This window comes from Lethenteron reissneri, unplaced genomic scaffold (genome assembly GCF_015708825.2).
Source record: "Lethenteron reissneri isolate LAM-NWPU_2019-01 unplaced genomic scaffold, ASM1570882v1 scaffold_215, whole genome shotgun sequence".
In the NCBI taxonomy this organism is placed as follows: Eukaryota; Metazoa; Chordata; class Hyperoartia; order Petromyzontiformes; family Petromyzontidae; genus Lethenteron; species Lethenteron reissneri.
In genome coordinates this window covers 212,813-232,721 of record NW_026891737.1, presented here as the reverse complement: position 1 = coordinate 232,721, position 19,909 = coordinate 212,813, and the positions used below count along the sequence as shown (strand labels likewise).

The 19,909-nt window shown below is 55.0% G+C and overlaps 1 protein-coding gene across 1 annotated transcript; it reads left to right on the top strand.

Annotated features, from left to right (window-relative positions):
- Nucleotides 1-2,187: 2,187 nt before the first annotated feature.
- LOC133339742 (ubiquitin-conjugating enzyme E2 J1-like) lies at nt 2,188-18,852 on the top strand. Its single transcript, XM_061547904.1, has 9 exons — nt 2,188-3,203; nt 6,201-6,274; nt 7,995-8,126; nt 9,842-9,926; nt 12,116-12,221; nt 13,574-13,697; nt 14,544-14,646; nt 15,045-15,115; nt 17,600-18,852. Exons 1-9 carry the CDS (start codon nt 3,173-3,175, stop codon nt 17,885-17,887), a joined length of 1,014 nt encoding a protein of 337 aa, XP_061403888.1. The 5' UTR covers nt 2,188-3,172; the 3' UTR covers nt 17,888-18,852.
- The last annotated feature ends 1,057 nt before the right edge of the window (nt 18,853-19,909 follow it).

The following is a 19,909-nucleotide window of genomic DNA, read 5'->3' as shown; positions in this document are numbered from 1 at the left end:
GTTCGGTGTTAATCACAGAGGCTCCCATAGGGTTCGTGTTAATCAGTGAGGCTCCCATAGGGTTCAGTGTTAATCACTGAGGTCCCCATAGGGTTCGGTGTTAATCAGTGAGGCACCCATAGGGTTCATGTGTTAATCACAGAGGCTCCCATAGGGTTCAGTGTTAATCAGTGAGGCTCCCATAGGGTTAAATGTTCATCACTGAGACTCTTATAGGGTTCGGTGTTGATCACTGAGGCTCCCATGAGGTTCAATATTAATCACTGAGGATCCATATGCTCCAGTTTAAATCACTAATGCTCCCAAAGGGTTCAAAGTTAGTCGCTAGGGCTCCCATAGTGTTAAATGCTAATCACTGAGACTCCCATATGGTTCAGTGTTAATCACCGAGACTCCCAAAGGTTCAGTGTTAATCATTGAGGCTCCCATAGGGTCAAGTGTTAATCATTGAGGCTCCCATAGGGTTCGTGTTAATCAGTGAGGCTCCCATAGGGTTCTGTGTTAATCACAGAGGCTCCCATAGGGTCAAGTGTTAATCATTGAGGCTCCCATAGGGTTCGTGTTAATCAGTGAGGCTCCCATAGGGTCAAGTGTTAATCACTGAGGCTCCCATAGGGTTCTGTGTTAATCAGTGAGTCTCCCATAGGGTTCACTGTTAATCACTGAGGCTCCCATAGGGTTCACCGTTAATCACTGAGGCTCCCATAGGGTTCACTGTTAATCACTGAGGCTCCCATAGGGTTCATGTGTTAATCACAGAGGCTCCCATAGGGTTCGTGTTAATCAGTGAGGCTCCCATAGGGTTCAGTGTTAATCACAGAGGCTCCCATAGGGTTCGTGTTAATCAGTGAGGTTCCCATAGGGTTCTGTGTTAATCACTGAGGGTCCATAGGGTTCGGTGTTAATCAGTGAGGCTCCCATAGCGTTCGGTTTTAATCAACGAGGCTTCCATAGGGTTCAGTGTTAATCACTGAAGCTCCCATAGGGTTCAGTGTTAATCACTGAGGCTCCCATAGGGTTCAGTGTTAATCATTGAGGCTCCCATAGGGTTCACTGTTAATCAGTGAGGCTCTCTTAGGGTTCAGTGTTAATCACTGAGGCTCTCATAGGGTTCAGTGTAAATCACTGAGGCTCCCATAGGGTTCAGTGTAAATCGCTGAGGCTCCCATAGGGTTCACTGTTAATCAGTGAGGCTCCCATAGGGTTCACTGTTAATCAGTGAGGCTCCCATAGGGTTCACTGTTAATCAGTGAGGCTTCCATAGGGTTCACTGTTAATCAGTGAGGCTCCCATAGGGTTCACTGTTAATCAGTGATGCTCCCATAGGGTTAACTGTTAATCAGTGAGGCTCCCATAGGGTTCACTGTTAATCAGTGAGGCTCCCATATGGTTCAATATTAATAATTGAGGCTCCGATAGGGACAAGTGTTAATCACCGAGGCTCCCATAGGGTTCAATATTAATCATTGAGGCTCCGATAGGGTTCGTGCTAATCACTGAGGCTCCCATAGGGTTCGTGTTAATCACCGAGGCTCCCATAGGGTGCAGTGTTAATCACTGAGGCTCCCATAGGGTTCAGTGTTAATCACTGAGACTCCCATAGGGTTCAGTGTTAATCACTGAGGCTCCCATAGGGTTCACTGTTAATCAGTGAGGCTCTCATAGGGTTGAGTGTTAATCATTGAGACTCCTATAGGGTTCAGTGTTAATCAGTGAGGCTCCCATAGGCTTCGGTGTTAATCACTGAGGCTCCCATAGGCTTCAGTGTTAATCACTGAGACTCCCATAGGGTTCAGTGTTAATCACTGAGGCTCCCATAGGGTTCACTGTTAATCAGTGAGGCTCCCATAGGGTTCAGTGTTAATCATTGAGACTCCTATAGGGTTCAGTGTTAATCAGCGAGGCTCCCATAGGCTTCGGTGTTAATCACTCAGACTCCCATATTGTGGTCACTATGGGAGCTTCAACATAGGTTTGTTATAACAATAACAAACTATATGTCCTTACTTTTGTCCCCCCCTGTATAACAATAACAAAGCCGCAACGTCCGAACTTATTTATGTTAAACAGGTCACATTCTGCCACATAATTATCAAAATTTATTAATTTAATTAATTTATGCGCTCGAGTTATTTAATAATTTATTATTTTCAGGCGCGCGCCGCGGCCACCTCGGCGCCGCGAGGACCCCGCCGCCTCCGTCATCGGGAAAGGCCACGTCAACCACCACCGCTACAACAACCACCACTACAACAACCACCACCACCATACCATCACCATCACCACGTCAACCACCACCACGTCAACCACCACCACGTCAACCACCACCACGTCAACCACCACCACGTCAACCACCACCACGTCAACCACCACCACTACAACAACCACCACTACTACTACCACCACCACAATACCATCACCACCACCACGTCAACCACTATAACCACCACTACTACTACCACCACGTCAACCACCACCACTACAACAACCACCACTACGACAACCACCACTACTACTACCACCACCACCATACCATCACCACCACAATATCATCACCACCACCACGTCAACCACTACAACCACCACTACTACTACCACCACATCAACCACCACCACTACAACCACCACCATACCATCACCACCACGTCAACCACCACCAACCACGACCCCCTAACCACCACAACCATCACAACCACCACCACTACCACCACCACTACTACTACCACCACAATACCATCACCACCACCACGTCAACCACTTCAACCACCACCACCACTACGACCCCCTAACCACAATACCACCACCACCACATCACAACCACACTACCACCACTACCCCTTAACCACCATCACTACCACTACTACAACCACCACCCCTTACCCATCATAACCACCACACCACTACCACCACCACACTACTACCACTGCTACCACTACAACCACTACCACCACCACTACTACCACCACAATACCATCACATCCACCACCACAACCATCTAAACCACCACCACTACACAACCACCACACTACCACCACCACCACACTACCACCACACTACCACCACCACACTACCACCACCACTACCACAACCACCACCACCACCAGCAGCTGTGTTGTAGTCTGGAGCGCCACGGCTCCTCGCGAAGAGTTTCGAGGAGGAGGCGGAGGAGATCATGGAGAGCCGCTACAGCCTGAGGAGCCCAGGTGGTGATGGGGGTGGTGGTGGTGGTGATGGGGGTGGTGATGGGGGTGGTGGTGGTGGTGATGGGGGGGTGGTGGTGGTGGTGATGGTGATGGGGGTGGTGATGGGGGTGGTGGTGGTGATGGGGGTGGTGATGGGGGGGTGGTGGTGATGGGGGTGGCGGTGGTGATGGGGGTGGTGGGGGTGATGGGGGGGTGGGGATGGTGGTGATGGGGGTGGTGATGATGGGGGTGGTGGTGGTTGTGGTGGTGATGGGGGTGGTGATGGGGGGGGGATGGTGGTGGTGATGGTGGTGGCGATGGTGGTGATGGTGATGGGGGGTGGTGATGGTGGTGGTGATGGGGGTGGTGGTGATGGTGGTGGTGATGGGGGTGGTGGTGATGGTGGTGGCGATGGTGGTCATGGTGATTGGGGGTGGTGATGGTGGTGGTGATGGGGGTGGTGGTGATGGTGGTGATGGGGGTGGTGGTGGTGGTGATGGTGATGGGGGTGGTGCTGATGGGGGTGGTGCTGATGGGGGGGGGGGGGTGGTGGTGATGGGGGTGGTGGTGATGGGGGTGGCGGTGATGGGGGTGGCGGTGGTTGTGGTGGTTGTGATGGGGGTGGTGATGGGGGGGTGGTGATGGGGGTGGTGGTGATGGGGGTGGTGGTGATGGTGGTGATGATGATGGGGGGGTGGGGATGGGGGTGGTGCTGATGGGGGTGGTGATGGGGGTGGTGGTGATGGTGGTGATGGTGATGTGGGTTGTAGTGGTGATGGGGATGGTGGTTGTGATGGTGATGGGGGTGGTGATGAGGGTGGTGATGGGAGTGATGTGGTAGTAATGGGGGTAATGATGGTGGTGGTGATGGAGGTGGTGGTGGTGATGGGGGGTGGTGGTGGTGATGGGGGTGATGGTGTTGATGATGGTGATGCGGGTGATGATGGGGGTGATGATGGTGGTGATAATGGTGGTGGTGATGGTGGTGGTGATGGTGGTGATGGGGGTGATGGTGATGCGGGTGATGATGGTAGTGATGGTGGTGGTGATGGGGGTGATGGTGGTGGTAGTAATGGGGGTGATGGTTGTGGTAGTAATGAGGGTGGTGGTGGTGATGGGGGTGGTAGTAATGGGGGTGATGGTTGTGGTAGTAATGAGGGTGGTGGTGGTGGTGATGGGGGTGGTAGTAATGGGGGGTGATGATGGTGATGATGGTAGTGATGGTGGTGGTGGTGATGGGGGTGATGGTGGTAGTATTGGGGGTGATGATGGGTATGATGAGTGTGATGATGGTGGTGGTGGTTATGGGGTGAATGATGGTGGTGGTGATGGGGGTGATGGTGATGCGGGTGATGATGGTAGTGATGGTGGTGGTGATGGGGGTAATGGGGGTGATGATGTTGATGATGGTAGTGATGGTGGTGGTGATGGGGGTGATGGTGGTGATGATGGTAGTGATGGTGGTGATGATGGTAGTGATGGTGGTGATGGGGGTGATGGTGGTGGTAGTATTGGAGGTGATGATGGGGATGATGAGTGTGATGATGGTGGTGGTAGTTATTGGGGTGATGATGGTGGTGGTGATGGTGATGCGGGTGATGATGGTGATGATGTTACTCAACGTGAGTGTGTTTGTGTTCACGGTTAGCGGGTCACGCTACGAACCAGCGACAGCCATCATCTCAACCGGTTCTGGGCCTCCCCTCGGTCAACTCAGCCCTAAATGAGTACCTGGTGCAGTGTGAAACAGCAGTGCTGTACTAGGGAGACAAAGGTGGCCGGGCGTGGAGCTGGCTACCCCCTACCCCCTCGTGTACCTTGCCGACCTTCATTGGTGCAGCTCACTAACAGCACTTGCCCCTTCAGTCTGTTAGAGGCTATACGGGAGATCTTTGCCTATGTGTGTAGAATGTATCACACTGTGTGTCTGCCTGTGTCTCCCTCTGTAACCTTGTCTCTCTGTGTCTCCCTGTGTCTCCCCATGATTCCCCGTGTCTCCCCGAATCTCTCCTTGTCTCTCTGTACCCTGGTGTCTCCCCTTGTCTCCCCGTGTCTCCCCGTGTCTCTCTGTGTCTCCCTGTGTCTCCCTGTGTCTCCCTGTGTCTCCCCGTGTCTCTCTGTGTCTCCCTGTGTCTCCCTGTGTCTCCCCGTGTCTCTCTGTCTCCCCGTGTCTCTCTGTGTCTCCCTGTCTCTCCCTGTGTCTCTCTGTGTCTCCCCGTGTCTCTCTGCGTCTCCCTCTGTAACCTTGTCTCTCTGTGTCTACCTGTGTCTCCCTGTGTCTCTGTGTCTCCCCGTGTCTCTCTGTGTTTCCCCATGTCTCTCTGTGTCTCGCCTTGTCTCTCTGTGTCTCTCTGTGTCTCCCTGTGTCTCCCTGTGTCTCTCTGTGTCTGCCTGTGTTTCCCTGTGTTTTTCTGTCTCCCCGTGTCCCTCTGTGTTTCCCCATGTCTCTCTGTGTCTCGCCTTGTCTCTCCGGCTCTCTGTGTCTCCCTCTGTAACCATGTCTCTCTGTGTCTCTCTGTGTCTCCCCGTGTCTCTCCGTGTCTCTCTGTGTTTCCCCATGTCTCTCTGTGTCTCGCCTTGTCTCTCCGTCTCTCTGTGTCTCCCTCTGTAACCATGTCTCTGTGTGTCTCCCTGTGTCTCCCTGGGTCTCCCCGCGTCTCTCCTTGTCTCTCTGTAACCTGGTGTCTCCCCTTCTTTCTCTGTGTCTCTCTGTGTCTCGCCTTGTCTCTCCGTCTCTCTGTGTCTCCCTTTGTAACCATGTCTCTGTGTCTCCCCGTGTCTCTGTGTCTCCCCGTGTCTCTCTGTGTTTCCCCACGTCTCTCTGTGTCTCGCCTTGTCTCCCCGTCTCTCTGTGTCTCCCTCTGTAACCATGTCTCTGTGTGTCTCCCTGTGTCTCCCTGTGTCTCCCCGCGTCTCTCCTTGTCTCTCTGTAACCTGGTGTCTCCCCTTCTTTCTCTGTCTCCCCTTGTCTCCCCGTGTCTCCGCGTGTCTCTCCATGTCCCTCCCCGCCCATCTCAGCCGTGAAGCGACTGATGAAGGAGGCGCAGGAGCTGAGGGAGCCCACTCAGCACTACTTTGCTCAGCCACTCGAGGTGACTTGGGGCGTGGGGAAGGGGGGGGCACACGAGTGCAGTACAACACAGGCGTGCGGTGGCTACGCTGGACATGTGTTGGAACTTCTATCGCACCACCTCACGTAGCTGACCGTGGCCAATCGGAGTGCGTGGGGTGGAAGGACAACAAATGAAACACAACAACAAGGAGTTCTAAAGAAATTATTTTTCAATTGAATATAGTGTGGTGTATAGCAGTATTGTGTATAGTGGAGTGTATTGTGTAGTGTATCGTAGTGAATATTAGTATAGTGGTGTAGTAGAATAGCGTTCCCCCCCACCCCCACCTCTCACATGAGGCACGGGTTCTTCCCGGGTACTCAGGCGTCCTCTCCCACGCGGATAAAGCAACTCCGGTTAATCGGACCTATAACGCCTTCGCTCGCACGTAGAGCAAGACGGAGCTTAGGTAACGCGGTCGGACTCTCGATTATCGGCACTAATGACGGGGAGGATGGACGCCCGCGGATAATTCAAAATCGCGGATAATCCAACGAACATAACCATTTTCCTCGGATCCTCTATGCCTAAAACCACTAACGTTCGGTGTTAAATTATGTTCAAGTTGAGAAAATTGAGAACGAATACGAACAACCGACCGACCAATCGATGCGCCTTCTCGGTGATAATAACACTTCCCTGCGCAAGAAGGCTCCACCCACTGAGTGGATGATTGCAGAGCCACAGCCAATCAGACATCAATAAAACTCAGCCCACTAAGTGGATGATAGCAGAGCTACAGCCAATCAGACATCAATCAAACTCAGCCCACTGAGTGGATGATTGCAGAGCTACAGCCAATCAGACATCAATAAAACTCAGCCCACTGAGTGGATGATTGCAGAGCCACAGCCAATCAGACATCAATCAAACTCAGCCCACTGAGTGGATGATTGCAGAGCCACAGCCAATCAGACATCAATTAAACTCAGCCACCCACTGGCACCTACTGTACTGTAGAGGCGATCGCGTGAATTTCGGATTAATCGGAGCAGCAGTGTATTCGTTCGATTGAAGCACCGTGCGTGACTTGTAATGATCGCTTCTGAGGATAACAGCGTTGCATAACTGTGTTCAGGTTATTGATTTTGGCTCAACGGAAAATCCCACGGGTTATTAATACGTGTCAAAATCTCAAGGGTCCCCGGTTAATCTGCAAGTCGGATAAAGCGCACGCTGACAATCGACAGTCCGCCGTAGTTGGTAGTGGACATCTCTCTGCGGCCTTTGTGCTCCGTGCCTGCGGTTTGTCCTACTCCTCATGGTGGGATCTTGTGGGTCATCGTCATCATCGTCGTCTTCGTCTCAGAGGACGATGATGGTGGTGATGGTGTTGGCGGTGGTGATGATGATGGTTTGTGCCAGGCAATGTGCACCTTGACGTCACCGCCACTTAGTGGCGAATTGCGGTTGTTGTTGATGATGATGGTGGTGGTAAATGATTGTGGTGATGAATGTGGGTAAGGGTGGTGGTGTTGGTGCTGATGTCCCCCTGTCTCCCTGCGTGTCCCTGCATCTCCCCCTGTCTCCCTGTGTGTCCCTGCGTGTCCCTGCATCTCCCTGTGTCTTTCTTTGTCTCTCCCTGTCTCCCCCTGTCTCCCTGTGTCCCTGTGTCTCCCTGTGTCTCTCCGCGTGTCACTGTGCCTCCTGCTGTCTCCCCCTGTCCCCCCGCGTGTCCCCACATGTCCGGGCGAGGCAGGATAATCTGTTTGAGTGGCACTTCTCGGTGAGGGGACCCCCGGACTCGGACTTCGAGGGCGGCATATACCACGGCCGCATCATCCTGCCCCCAGAGTACCCCATGCGGCCGCCCAGCATCATCATGCTCACGGTGGGGGCACACACCGGGTGAATCTGCCTGTCTGTCTGTGTGTGTCGACCTGCGTGTGTCTACGTGTGTGTGACAAGGCCGTAGCCATTGAGTCAACATTGGGGGGAGCGGTGGTGTAGCGGTTAGCGCGCTGCGCTACAAACCTGGCGACCCGGGTTCGATTCCCTCTCATGGCCAACACCAGTGACGATTATCTGAACCGGTCCTGGGCCTCCCCTAGGTCGACTCGGCCTCAAATGAGTACCTGGTGCGATGTGTAAACATCGCCACTAGGGAGACAAAGGCGGCCGGGCGTGGTGTTGGCCACCCACCCCCTCGTGTGCCGTGCCGGCCTTCATAGGTGCTCGCTAACAGCACTTGCCCTTACAGTCTGTTAAGGCTATACGGGGATCTTTATCTTTGTGACAAGGCCGTAGCCATTGAGTCAACATTGGGGGGGACCAAATCTTCCAGGGGGTCATAAAAAAAAAATCTAGATTTGAAAACGAATTTCTTGCCATTTCCTGCCGAAAATTTCAAAAAATGCACTAACACATAGGATGGACTTTTTATTATTTTTTTTACAATAATGTCTAATAGTGTATTGCATTACATTGCTCTGTTTTTTTCTTTTTTTACCTTTTCTTGTTTCATTGTATGTAATGGCACAATAATATGAACATAAATCTATTTTATATACATTTTTGGGGGGGGACCTTTTGAGCATATTTGAATATTTGGGGGGATGTGGCCCCCCCAAGAAATATTATAATTATGGCCTTGGTGTGTGATGACCTGCGTATGACTCCCTGTGTGTGTCTACCTGTGTGTGTCTACCTGTGTGTGTCTACCTTTGGGCAGTGTGCTCATGACCGGCTCCGGTTTAACAGCAGAGGTCTGACTCCGAATCAGTCGAGCGGCATTAACTTTTCATCGGTTGCGTAACGCTGTGTGGAAGCTACCTGGTCTGTCGCTCCGCACGAAGCTTCGGGTCTTCTCGGCTACAGTCATTCCCTCCCTTCTCTACGCTTGCGAAACGTGGACCCACCGAATGGAGCATCTTCGCCGGTTCTAAACATTTAGGCTGGCCTGCCTACGATCCATCCTGGGTTTAACCAGGCTGGATTGTGTGAGGAGCTCACAAATCCTTGAAAGATCTGGGCAAAGTCCCATCGGTGAGCTCCTCCGGCAGGCAAGGCTGCGTTGGCTGGGTCATGTAGCCCGCATAACCAGCCACCGCATGCCTAAACAGCTTTTGTTCGACCAGATCGAGGGGACTAAACGGGCGCGGCACAGGCTAGAGAAGAGATGGAGTGATGTGGTACAGGAGGACGTGGAGCTGAGTGGACTTGCCGATGACTGGTACCAGCGGTGTCAAGATCGGCCTCTGTGGAGGAGGCTCGTGAAGGACGCTACTGGGCAGTTGGAGGCAGTCGCCCTCCAATAACAACGGAGGGCGGAGGAGCGACGCTCACAACAACGAGCGGAGCGCCGGGTGGCTAAAGCACATTAAGTTGGCACATTAGGGGGCACAGGTGGTGCATCAGCCAGTCATCTCAGTCAGTCGACCCGTGGCACCTGGGTCTGCCCCGTGACCTCCTGCCAGCGGGCGTTCGACACTTCACGTGGCCTCAAGGTGCACATGGCTTGGCACAAGCGTCGTGGTGACGTCACCGCCACTTAGTGGCGAATGGCGGTTGTTGTTGTTGTCTCTGTGTGTGTACATCTCTGTATAGGCGAGCGGGAGGTTTGAGGTCGGGAAGAAAATCTGCCTCAGCATTTCTGGCCACCACCCCGAGACCTGGCAACCTTCATGGAGCAGTGAGACTCACTCACCCACTCACTCATCAACTCACCTCACCCACCCACTCACTCATCAACTCACCTCACTCACTCACCCACCCACTCACCAACTCACCTCACTCACCCACTCACCTACTCACTCACCCACCCACTCACTCATAAATTCACCTCATTCACTCACCCACCCACTCACCTACTCACTCACCCACCCACCCATCCACTTACTCACCAAACCACTCACCCACCCACTCACCTACCCATCTACTCACCTACTCACTCACCCAACCACCCATCTACTGACTCACCAACTCACCCACTCACTCACCAACCCACCAACTCACCCACCTACTCACTCACCCACCCACCCATCCACTTATTCACCAACCCACTCACCCACTCACTCACCAACCCACCCACTCACCCACCCACTCACCCACCCACTCACCCACCCACTCACCTACTCACTCACCCACTCACCCACTCACCCACTCACCCACTCAAGCATGGTTTGTGTGTAGTATACATGGATTTAGATGCATATGCATATCTTCGTGTGTCTTTGTGTGTGTGTATCTGTAATATGTATGTATATCTGAGTATGATGATCTGGTGATTGCTGCTCACTCAGAGGAGGAGTTGGAGGCACTCCTGGAGCTTGCCACTAAGAGGTGTGGGGCCTTACCATCAGCCCCACCAAAACTAAGCACCTGTCTGGGTATTTTGTACCATCAGACACTCCACCTCCACAACTCCCAATTGGTGATAGGGCAGTTGTGGAGAGAGTGGAGAGTTTCCCATACCTGGGCAGTGTGCTCATGACAGGCTCCGGTTTGACAGCAGAGGCCTCACTCAGAATCAGTCGAGCGACATCTTTTCATCGGTTGTGTAATGCTGTGTGCAAGCTACCTGGTCTGTCGCTCCCCTAATGGAGCATCTTCGCCAGTTAGAAACATTTAGGCTGGCCTGCCTACGATCCTTCCTGGGTTTAACCAGGCTGGTTTGTTTGAGGAGCTCACAAATCCTTGAAAGATGTGGACAAAGTCCCATCGGTGAGCTCTTCCGGCAGGCAAGGCTGCGTTGGCTGGGTCATGCAGCCTGCATGCCCAGCCACCGCATGCCTAAACAGCCTTTGTACGGCCGGATAGAGGGGGTTAAGCAGGCATGGAACGGGCTAGAGAAGAGATGGAGTGATGTGGTACAAGAGGATGTGGAGCTTAGTGGACTTGCCGATAACTGGTACCAGCGGTGTCAAGATCGGCCTCTATGGAGGAGGCTCGTGAAGGACGCTACCGGGCAGTTGGAGGCAGTCGCCCTCCAACAACAACTGAGGGCAGAGGAACGACGCTCACAATATTGAGCAGAGCATCGGGCGGCTAAAGCACAGCAAGTTGGCAAAGTAAGGGGCACAGGTGGTGCATCGGCCAGTCATCTCAGTCAGTCAACCCATGGCACCTGGGTCTGTCCCATGAGGGGCCATCCATTTCGTAGGTACGCAAAAGTCTGTCAAAAATTGACCCCTCCCCCCCTCCCTGTACGCACGCATACTTTTTACACCCCCCCCCCTCCTGCGTATGTACACTTGACACCCCCCCCCCCCCCCGAATCCTATATAACGGCCGATATTTAATCCACAAAGAAACGATCAAGGATTAATAATATTAACGTGTTTAAGCAAACATAGTCCATTGCCGGACTATCTAACTCATTTGAAGGCCAATGTAGACAAATTATTATCGAGGCTTCACCCCCCCCCCTCATTTCCTATGCGTATGTACATTGTCAGTAGACGCCCCATACGCAAGCGTACGCATTTGGGTTAACCCCCCCCACTCCATGCGTATGTACTAAATGGATGGCCCCTGACCTGTCAGCGAGCCTTCGACACTTTGTGGCGTCAAAGTGCACCTGGCCTGGCACAGGCGCCGTGATGACGTCACCATCACTTAGTGGTGAATGGCGGGTATTGGTGTATCTGTGTGTTCATGTATCTGTGTGTGTGTATCTGTGTTTGTGTGTGTACCTGTGTGTATGTGTGTGTACCTGTGTGTATGTATCTGTGGGTGTGTGTACCTGTGTGTATCTGCGTATGTATCTCTGTATGTATCTGTGGGTGTGTGTATCTGTGTGTATGTATCCATGTGTGTATCTCTGTGTATCTGTATGTATCTGTGTGTATGGATCTGTGTGTGTGCGCGTGGTGTGTGCAGTCCGCACAGCGCTGCTCGCTCTGATTGGGTTCATGCCGACCAAGGGGGAGGGAGCCATCGGCTCCCTGGACTACTCAGCGGAGGAGCGGAGACAGCTCGCCAAACGGTACGCACACACGCACAAACATGCACACGTACACACGCACACGTACACACTCATACATACACACGTACACACGCGCAAACATGCACACGCACACACTCATACATACGCACGTACACACGCACAAACATGCACACGTGTCACACGTACACACTCATACATACACACGTACATACACACATACACACATACATACACGCACAACAACAACAACCGCCATTCGCCGCTAAGTGGTGGGACGTCACCACGACGCTTGTGACAGGCTATGTGCACGTTAAGGCCACGTGAAGTGTCGGACGCCCGCTGGCAGGAGGTCATGACTCTCAGACAACGCGAACTGTGGAGGATTTTTTTATTTCTTAATTAGGGCGCTTCACGCACATAACTTGGCCAGGGATGACACGCAGATAACTTGGGCAAGTGGCGACGACGCGAAGGCAGCGACGACCTGAAGACAGCGACGAAGCGAAGACAGCGACGACGCGACGACAGCGACGACGCGAAGACAGCGACGAAGCGAAGACAACGACGATGGGAAGACAGTGACAGCGTGAAAACAGTCGATCCCGATCCCACGGCAGCCCTGAACCTTGCCTCTCGCCTCCTTTTATCCCCGGCGTGGCCCTCACTAGGCCATGTCCCCTTTCGCGAACTCTCTAGCCTACTCCCGAAATTTCCAGAAGGTTTTCCCCTTCTCATAACTTGCCCTCTATTAATCTCCACCCCTGTAATAATCACTGGGCCACACAATGTCCCTGCACCCACACTATCTCCACACGCGCACTGTCTCGACACACGCACTGTCCCTGCACTCACACTGTCTCCACACACGCACTGTCTCTATACATGTACAACACAGTAGCTCTCCCAGGCCGGCCTCGCACTGTGTCATCCAGCGATTTCACTAAACAATTATACAAATTGTTCATAAGATGATAGTGGTTGAGATAATAAAATAGTGGTGTTGTTGTTCAAGTGGTGATGTAGTCATGGATGATGGTTAGGAGGGAGCGGTTTAGGAGAATTTGGGGGTAGTGGTGGTGAGGTGGTGGTGGTGGTGATGATGATGGTGGTTGTGGTGGAGGTGGTAGAGGAGGAGGAGGTGGTAGTGATGAAGGTGGTGATGGTGATGGTTGTGGTGCAGGGGGAGGTGATGGTGATGATGATGATGGTGATGATGATGGTGATGATGGTAAAGGTGGCAGAGGTTGTAAAGGAGGTGGTGGTGGTTCTGGTGTATTTTTTTTCTCACCATCCATTGTGCCCCACCCCCCCGTGCACCCCACTTACCTCCCCCCCCGTGCCCTCTTGTGCCCCCCTCCTTACCTCTCCCCCCCCTCCCGTGCCCCCTCTAGCTCTAGAGAGTTTGTGTGCGAGGGCTGTGGGGAGCGTTTGAGGGCGGCGCTGCCGGAGGCGGCCGAGGGGCCCAGCCCGGACGACAGCGAGGCTCACGAGCTGGCTCGGCAGATCAGCTTCAAGGTGAATCACTCGCTCGCTGGCTGACTCACTCGCTGGCTAGCCCACTCGCTCACTCACTCTTGAGCTGGCTCGGCAGATCAGCTTCAAGGTGACTCGCTCGCTGGCTGGCTCACTCACCTGGCTCACTCGCTAACTCACTCTTGAGCTGGCTCAGCAGATTAGCTTCACGGTGACTCATTCGTTGGCTCGCTCACTTACTCGCTGGCTTGCTCACTCGCTCTTGAGCTGGCTTGGCAGATCAGCTTCAAGGTGACTCACTCGCTTGCTCGCTCACTCGCTCACCCACTCACACTGACACTCGCTCACCCACTCAGTCACACTGACACTCACTCACCCACTCACTCACACTGACACTCACTCACCCACTTACTCACACTGACACTCACCCACTCACTCACACTGACACACACTCACTCACACTGACACACACCCACTCACACTGACACCCACTCACTCACACTGACACTCACTCACCTACTCACTGACACCCACCCACCCACTCACTCACACTGACACTCACCTACTCACTCACACTGACACACACTCACCCACTCACTCACACTGACACCCACTCACTGACACTGACACTCACCCACTCACTCACACTGACACTCACTCACCCACTCACTCACACTGACACCCACCCACTCACTCACACTGACACCCACTCACTCACACTGACACTCACTCACCCACTCACTCACACTGACACTCACTCACCCACTCACTAACTCGGCTGCCAAAGCAGAGGCGGTGATGAGCACTGCTGCCCCCTGCTGGGGCTGCTCCCTGCTGAGACTGCCCCTTGCTGGGACTGCCCCCTGGTGATTCCCGGTGTTATTGCAGCCGGAGGCGACCGGGCCAGGGACACAACCTCCAGAGGGCAGCAGCAGCAGCGGTGGTGGTGGCGGTATTGACAGCGCCAGCAGTGGCAGCATCACTACCACAGGTGGGCACGGCTGTGGTGGTGATGCACACAGAGCCCGTAACGCACGGTGCACGGTGGGTGGATATAGGTGGGTAGGTGAGTGGGTGGAGGGGTGGGTGGGTGAGTAAGTAGGTGGGTGGAGGGGTGGGTGAGTGGGTGGAGGGTTGGGTTGGTGAGTGAGTGGGTGAGTGGGTGGGTAGTTGTGTGGGCCAGTGGGTGGGTGGATGTGTTGATGGCTGAGTGGGTGGGTGGCTGAGTGAGTGGGTGGCTGAGTGGGTGGGTGGGTGGCTGAGTGAGTGGGTGGCTGAGTGGGTGTGTGGCCTGGTGGGTAGCTTGGTTGGTGAGTGGCTGGGTGGCTTGGTGTGTGGCATGGAGAGTGATTAAGTGAGTGGTGAGCGAGTTGTTGTTGTTGTTGTTAGGTCCATCCCCCTCTGCAAGTGAACCCCAGGAAGAGAGCGGAGAATCGGGAGCTCAGAGACTCCGTCCACCGGTAACTCACAAACTCACCCACCCACCTACCCACTCACTCACCCACTCACTGCCCCACTCACTCAGCCTTCCACTCACTCACTCACTCACAGAGGCTGTTCTTGGCATCGCTGGTCATTGGCAAGTCCACTCTTCTCTATCCCGTGCCGTGCCCGTTTAGCCCCCTTTATCTGGCAAGACAAAAGCTGTTTAGGCATTAGGTGGCTTGGTTTGCGGGCTACATGACCCAGCCAACGCAACCTTGTCTGTCGGAGGAGCTCAATGATGGGACTTTGTCCAGATCTTTCAAGGATTTGTGAACTCTTAACACAATCCAGCCTGGTTCAACCCAGAATTTATCTTAGTCAGGTCAGCCTAAATGTTTCTAACCAGCGCAGATGTTCCATTCGGGTCATCCACGTTTCGCAAGCATAGAGAAGGGAGGGCATGACCGTGGCTGAGAAGACCTGGAGCTGTAGATGGTGGGAGTGGGCCTGTCGCTTTTTCTCAGACAGCCGGAACACCTCCTCCGTCAGCCAGGGTCTCTGAGGAGGTTTGGACCGTGTACCCAAAGCAGCCATTGCAGCCGCTTGAGTCACAGGAGGCGTGGGGGACTACGCCAACCCCAGCTGCAATCGATGATGAAATTCTCGCTTGCAACTTTCATTATCTAGCTGAAACCAGGCCACTGCGTTTTAATGGGAGCCTGGGTGTACACCCATCATTAAATAGTCCAGTAAATGTTTTTGCTTGGACCCGGCGTGCATCCATGATGTGGTGTAGATGCGCCGATGCCAGGACAGTGTGTTGGTAATTACAAGCCCATGGGCTGCATAGAAGTCTAGCAGCCTCCGACCGTTGTTATTGAGCTGATCTGGCCCATACCTTCTAATCACTGCAGACCAGTTGCCAGCATCATGAACCACACGGGCATTAAAGTCATCCAACAGGATGACTCTATCCCGAGGGGCGACTTTAGCTTGCACCTGTAACAGGAGGTCATTGAAAGCATCTAACTCATTGGCCTTGCCTGCATCCCTCCACTGATGTTCATCTTCGATGGGGGCATAAGTAACATGACCACTACTCCTTGCCTCTGGTTAATGGGAAGGTGAGCCCACAGTAGCCTGGGGCTTCCAACTTCCCACACCTCACCACCACGCTCCCACGTCCCCTTCATTCTTTTGTTCAGAAGAAGAGCCACTCCCTGTTGTTTCGCAGTCTCCTGCCCCAAGTAGAGGACTGTCCACCCCTCATGATGGCAGGAGCCAGATCCAGTCCACCAGACCTCCTGAATACTGCAGAGATCCAGGCGGTACCAGTCCAGCTCCCGACAGAGGAGTGGCAGCCTCTCTTCCGCAGTGAGCTTTCGAACATTCCACGTGGCCACCGACAGTGGCTTTTTGCCATTTCTGGAGGAACTCCGAGGGTACGGATTCAGTCTCCTGGCTCCGCCAACATGGGATGTCATAGACACCTGTCCACCCGGGGCCTCTCACACGAGCTTAGTTCGATATTTAGCACACGTTTTCACGGTAGTTAAATTGAAGGTGGAGGGGTTGTCAGCCTCTCGCACCCATCCAGAGCACCCATTGGCCGTTGTGGTGGCTACAAGCGCCATGAGGGTAATAGCCAATTGGATTTGGCCGTTCCCCCCATGGCATTGTTCACCACATCGTTAAAGTCCGGCACCACTCAACCAGTCACCCACCCAGCCAGCCAGCCAGCCAACCGCCCATTCAGCCAACCGCCCGCCCACCCAGCCACCCACCCAGCCACCCGCCAATCCAGCCACCCGCCCGGCCACCCAGCCACCCGCCCGCCCACCCGGCCACCCACCCAGCCACCCGCCAACCCACCGACCCAGCCACCCACCTAGCCACCCAGCCGCCCGCCCGCCCTGCCACCCACCCACCCAGCCACCCGCCCAGCCACCCAGCCACCCGCCCACCCAGCCACCCACCCAGCCACCTGCCAACCCACCCACCCAGCCACCCACCCACCCAGCCACCCGCCCAGCCACCTGCCAACCCACCCACCCAGCCACCCGCCCACCCAGCCACCCGCCCAGCCACCCAGCCACCCGCCCACCCAGCCACCCACCCAGCCACCTGCCAACCCACCCACCCAGCCACCCACCCACCCACCAACCCAGCCACCCACCCAGCCACCCACCCAGTCACCCAGCCACCCGCCCACCCAGCCACCCGCCCAGCTACCCGCCCACCCAGCCACCCACCCAGCCACCCACCCAGCCACCCACCCACCGACCCACCTACCGACCCAGCCACCCACCCAGTCACCCACCCGCCCAGCTACCCGCCCACCCATCCACCCACCCACCCAGCCACCCACCCCACCCAGCCACCCACCCACCGACCCAGCCACCCACCCACCCATCCACCCACCCAGCCACCCGCCCACCCAGCCACCCAGCCACCTGGCCAGCCACCCGCTCACTCTCCCTCCATCTCCCCCCCCCCCGTCCCATCCTCACGCGCTACAGTCGCCAGCCAGCACGGAGCCCCGGCAACGCGTGGTCACCACGGCCACCACCGCCACCACCTCCTCCTCCTCTTCAGCAGCAGCAGCAGTGCAGCCCGGCGGGGGACGCGGGGGGAGGGGGGCCGAAGTTGGGGAGGAGGCGGGGAGCGGGGGACCGAGGGGAGGGGCCGTGGGGGGGCGGGGGCTGGCCTCCTCCCTACTGGTGGCGCTCCTCGCGGTGGCCATCGCCTTCCTGGTGCTGCGCAGAGCACTGCTGGGTCGGGCGTTCGACGACGGATACGGAGTGTGACGCATGCGTGGTGTGAGTGTGACGCACGGTGTGTGTGTGTGTGTGACACACGCACGGTGTGTGTGTGTGTGAGTGTGACACACGCACGGTGTGTGTGTGTGTGAGAGTGACGCACGCACGGTGTGTGTGTGTGTGAGAGTGACGCACGCACGGTGTGTGTGTGTGTGACGCATGCGTGGTGTGCGTGTGTGTGTGACGCATGCGTGGTGTGCGTGTGATGCATGCGTGGTGTGTGTGTGACGCATGCGTGGTGTGCGTGTGTGTGTGACGCATGCGTGGTGTGCGTGTGACGCATGCGTGGTGTGTGTGTGACGCATGCGTGGTGTGCGTGTGTGTGTGACGCATGCGTGGTGTGTGTGTGACACATGCGTGGTGTGCGTGTGTGTGTGACGCACGCACGATGTGTGTGTGCGTGACGCATGCGTGGTGTGCGTGTGTGCGTGACGCACGCGTGGTGTGCGTCTGTAACGCACGCACGGTGTGTGTGTGTGACGCATGCACGATGTGTGTGTGTGTGTAACGCACGCACGGTGTGTGTGTGTGACGCACGCACGGTGTGTGTGTGTGACCCACGGTGTGTGTGTGACCCACGGTGTGTGTGTAACGCAAGGTGTGTGTGTGACGCACGCACGGTGTGTGTGTGTGACGCACGCACGGTGTGTGTGACGCACGGTGTGTGTGACACACGCACGGTGTGTGTGTGACGCACGCACGGTGTGTGTGTGTGCGACGCACGCACGGTGTGTGTGTGTGCGACGCGCGCACGGTGTGTGTGTGTGTGACGCGCGCACGGTGTGTGTGTGTGTGACGCGCGCACGGTGTGTGTGTGTGTGACGCGCGCACGGTGTGTGTGTGACACGCGCACGGGGTGTGTGTGACGCGCGCACGGTGTGTGTGTGACGCGCGCACGGTGTGTGTGTGTGACGCGCGCACGGTGTGTGTGTGTGACGCGCGCACGGTGTGTGTGTGTGACGCGCGCACGGTGTGTGTGTGTGACGCGCGCACGGTGTGTGTGTGTGTGACGCGCGCACGGTGTGTGTGTGTGACGCGCGCACGGTGTGTGTGTGTGACGCGCGCACGGTGTGTGTGTGTGACGCGCGCACGGTGTGTGTGTGTGACGCGCGCACGGTGTGTGTGTGTGTGACGCGCGCACGGTGTGTGTGTGTGACGCGCGCACGGTGTGTGTGTGTGACGCGCGCACGGTGTGTGTGTGTGAAGCGCGCACGGTGTGTGTGTGTGACGCGCGCACGGTGTGTGTGTGTGATGCGCGCACGGTGTGTGTGTGTGACGCACAATGTGTGTGACGAGTCGTGTTAGAGAGTGTGTCTGTGTGCGTGTCTGTGTATGACTGTGTGTGTACGTGTGTATATGTGAATGATTATGATTATTGGTATCATGAAATCATTTCTGAATTATTCACGTAGCGAGCACTTCCACACACTTGTGTCTCAATAGAGACTCAGACCCTGAGACCCGGTCTCCCTGTGTCTCTAGACCCTGAGTCTCTATACCCTGAACACACAGTTTGCTTGAGGCTCTAGACCCTGAATATTTAGAGCCTGAGACCTGATCTCCCTGATTCTACAGACTCTTGAGACCCGGTTTCCCAGAGTCAGCAGACGCCGAGACCCGATCTCCCCGAGTCTCAGATCCCACTAATATTTCCCCCCCTCTCTGCATTCTTAATCGCGTATTTAATGACATCACCATGTACTGCTTGAGGCCCAATTACTATTTAAGTCTCAAAAGCAACAAAAGCTGTATAGACCGTCGGGGCGAGCGCTATTAGCGAGCGCCTCGGGGCCGTCCATAAATGACGTCACGCACCTAGGGGGGGTGGTCAGACATTTGTCACGATGTGTGACGAGGGGGGGTGGTTTGAGAAGTGTGACGTCACATAAAAATGCGCAACTTTAAATAAATATAGATAACACGTTCTACTTAATTAAATGGACTTTTTAATAAAAGTTTTCTCCTACAATGACAATAGTTTAAAGCGATTTGGAGCATGTTTTATATATT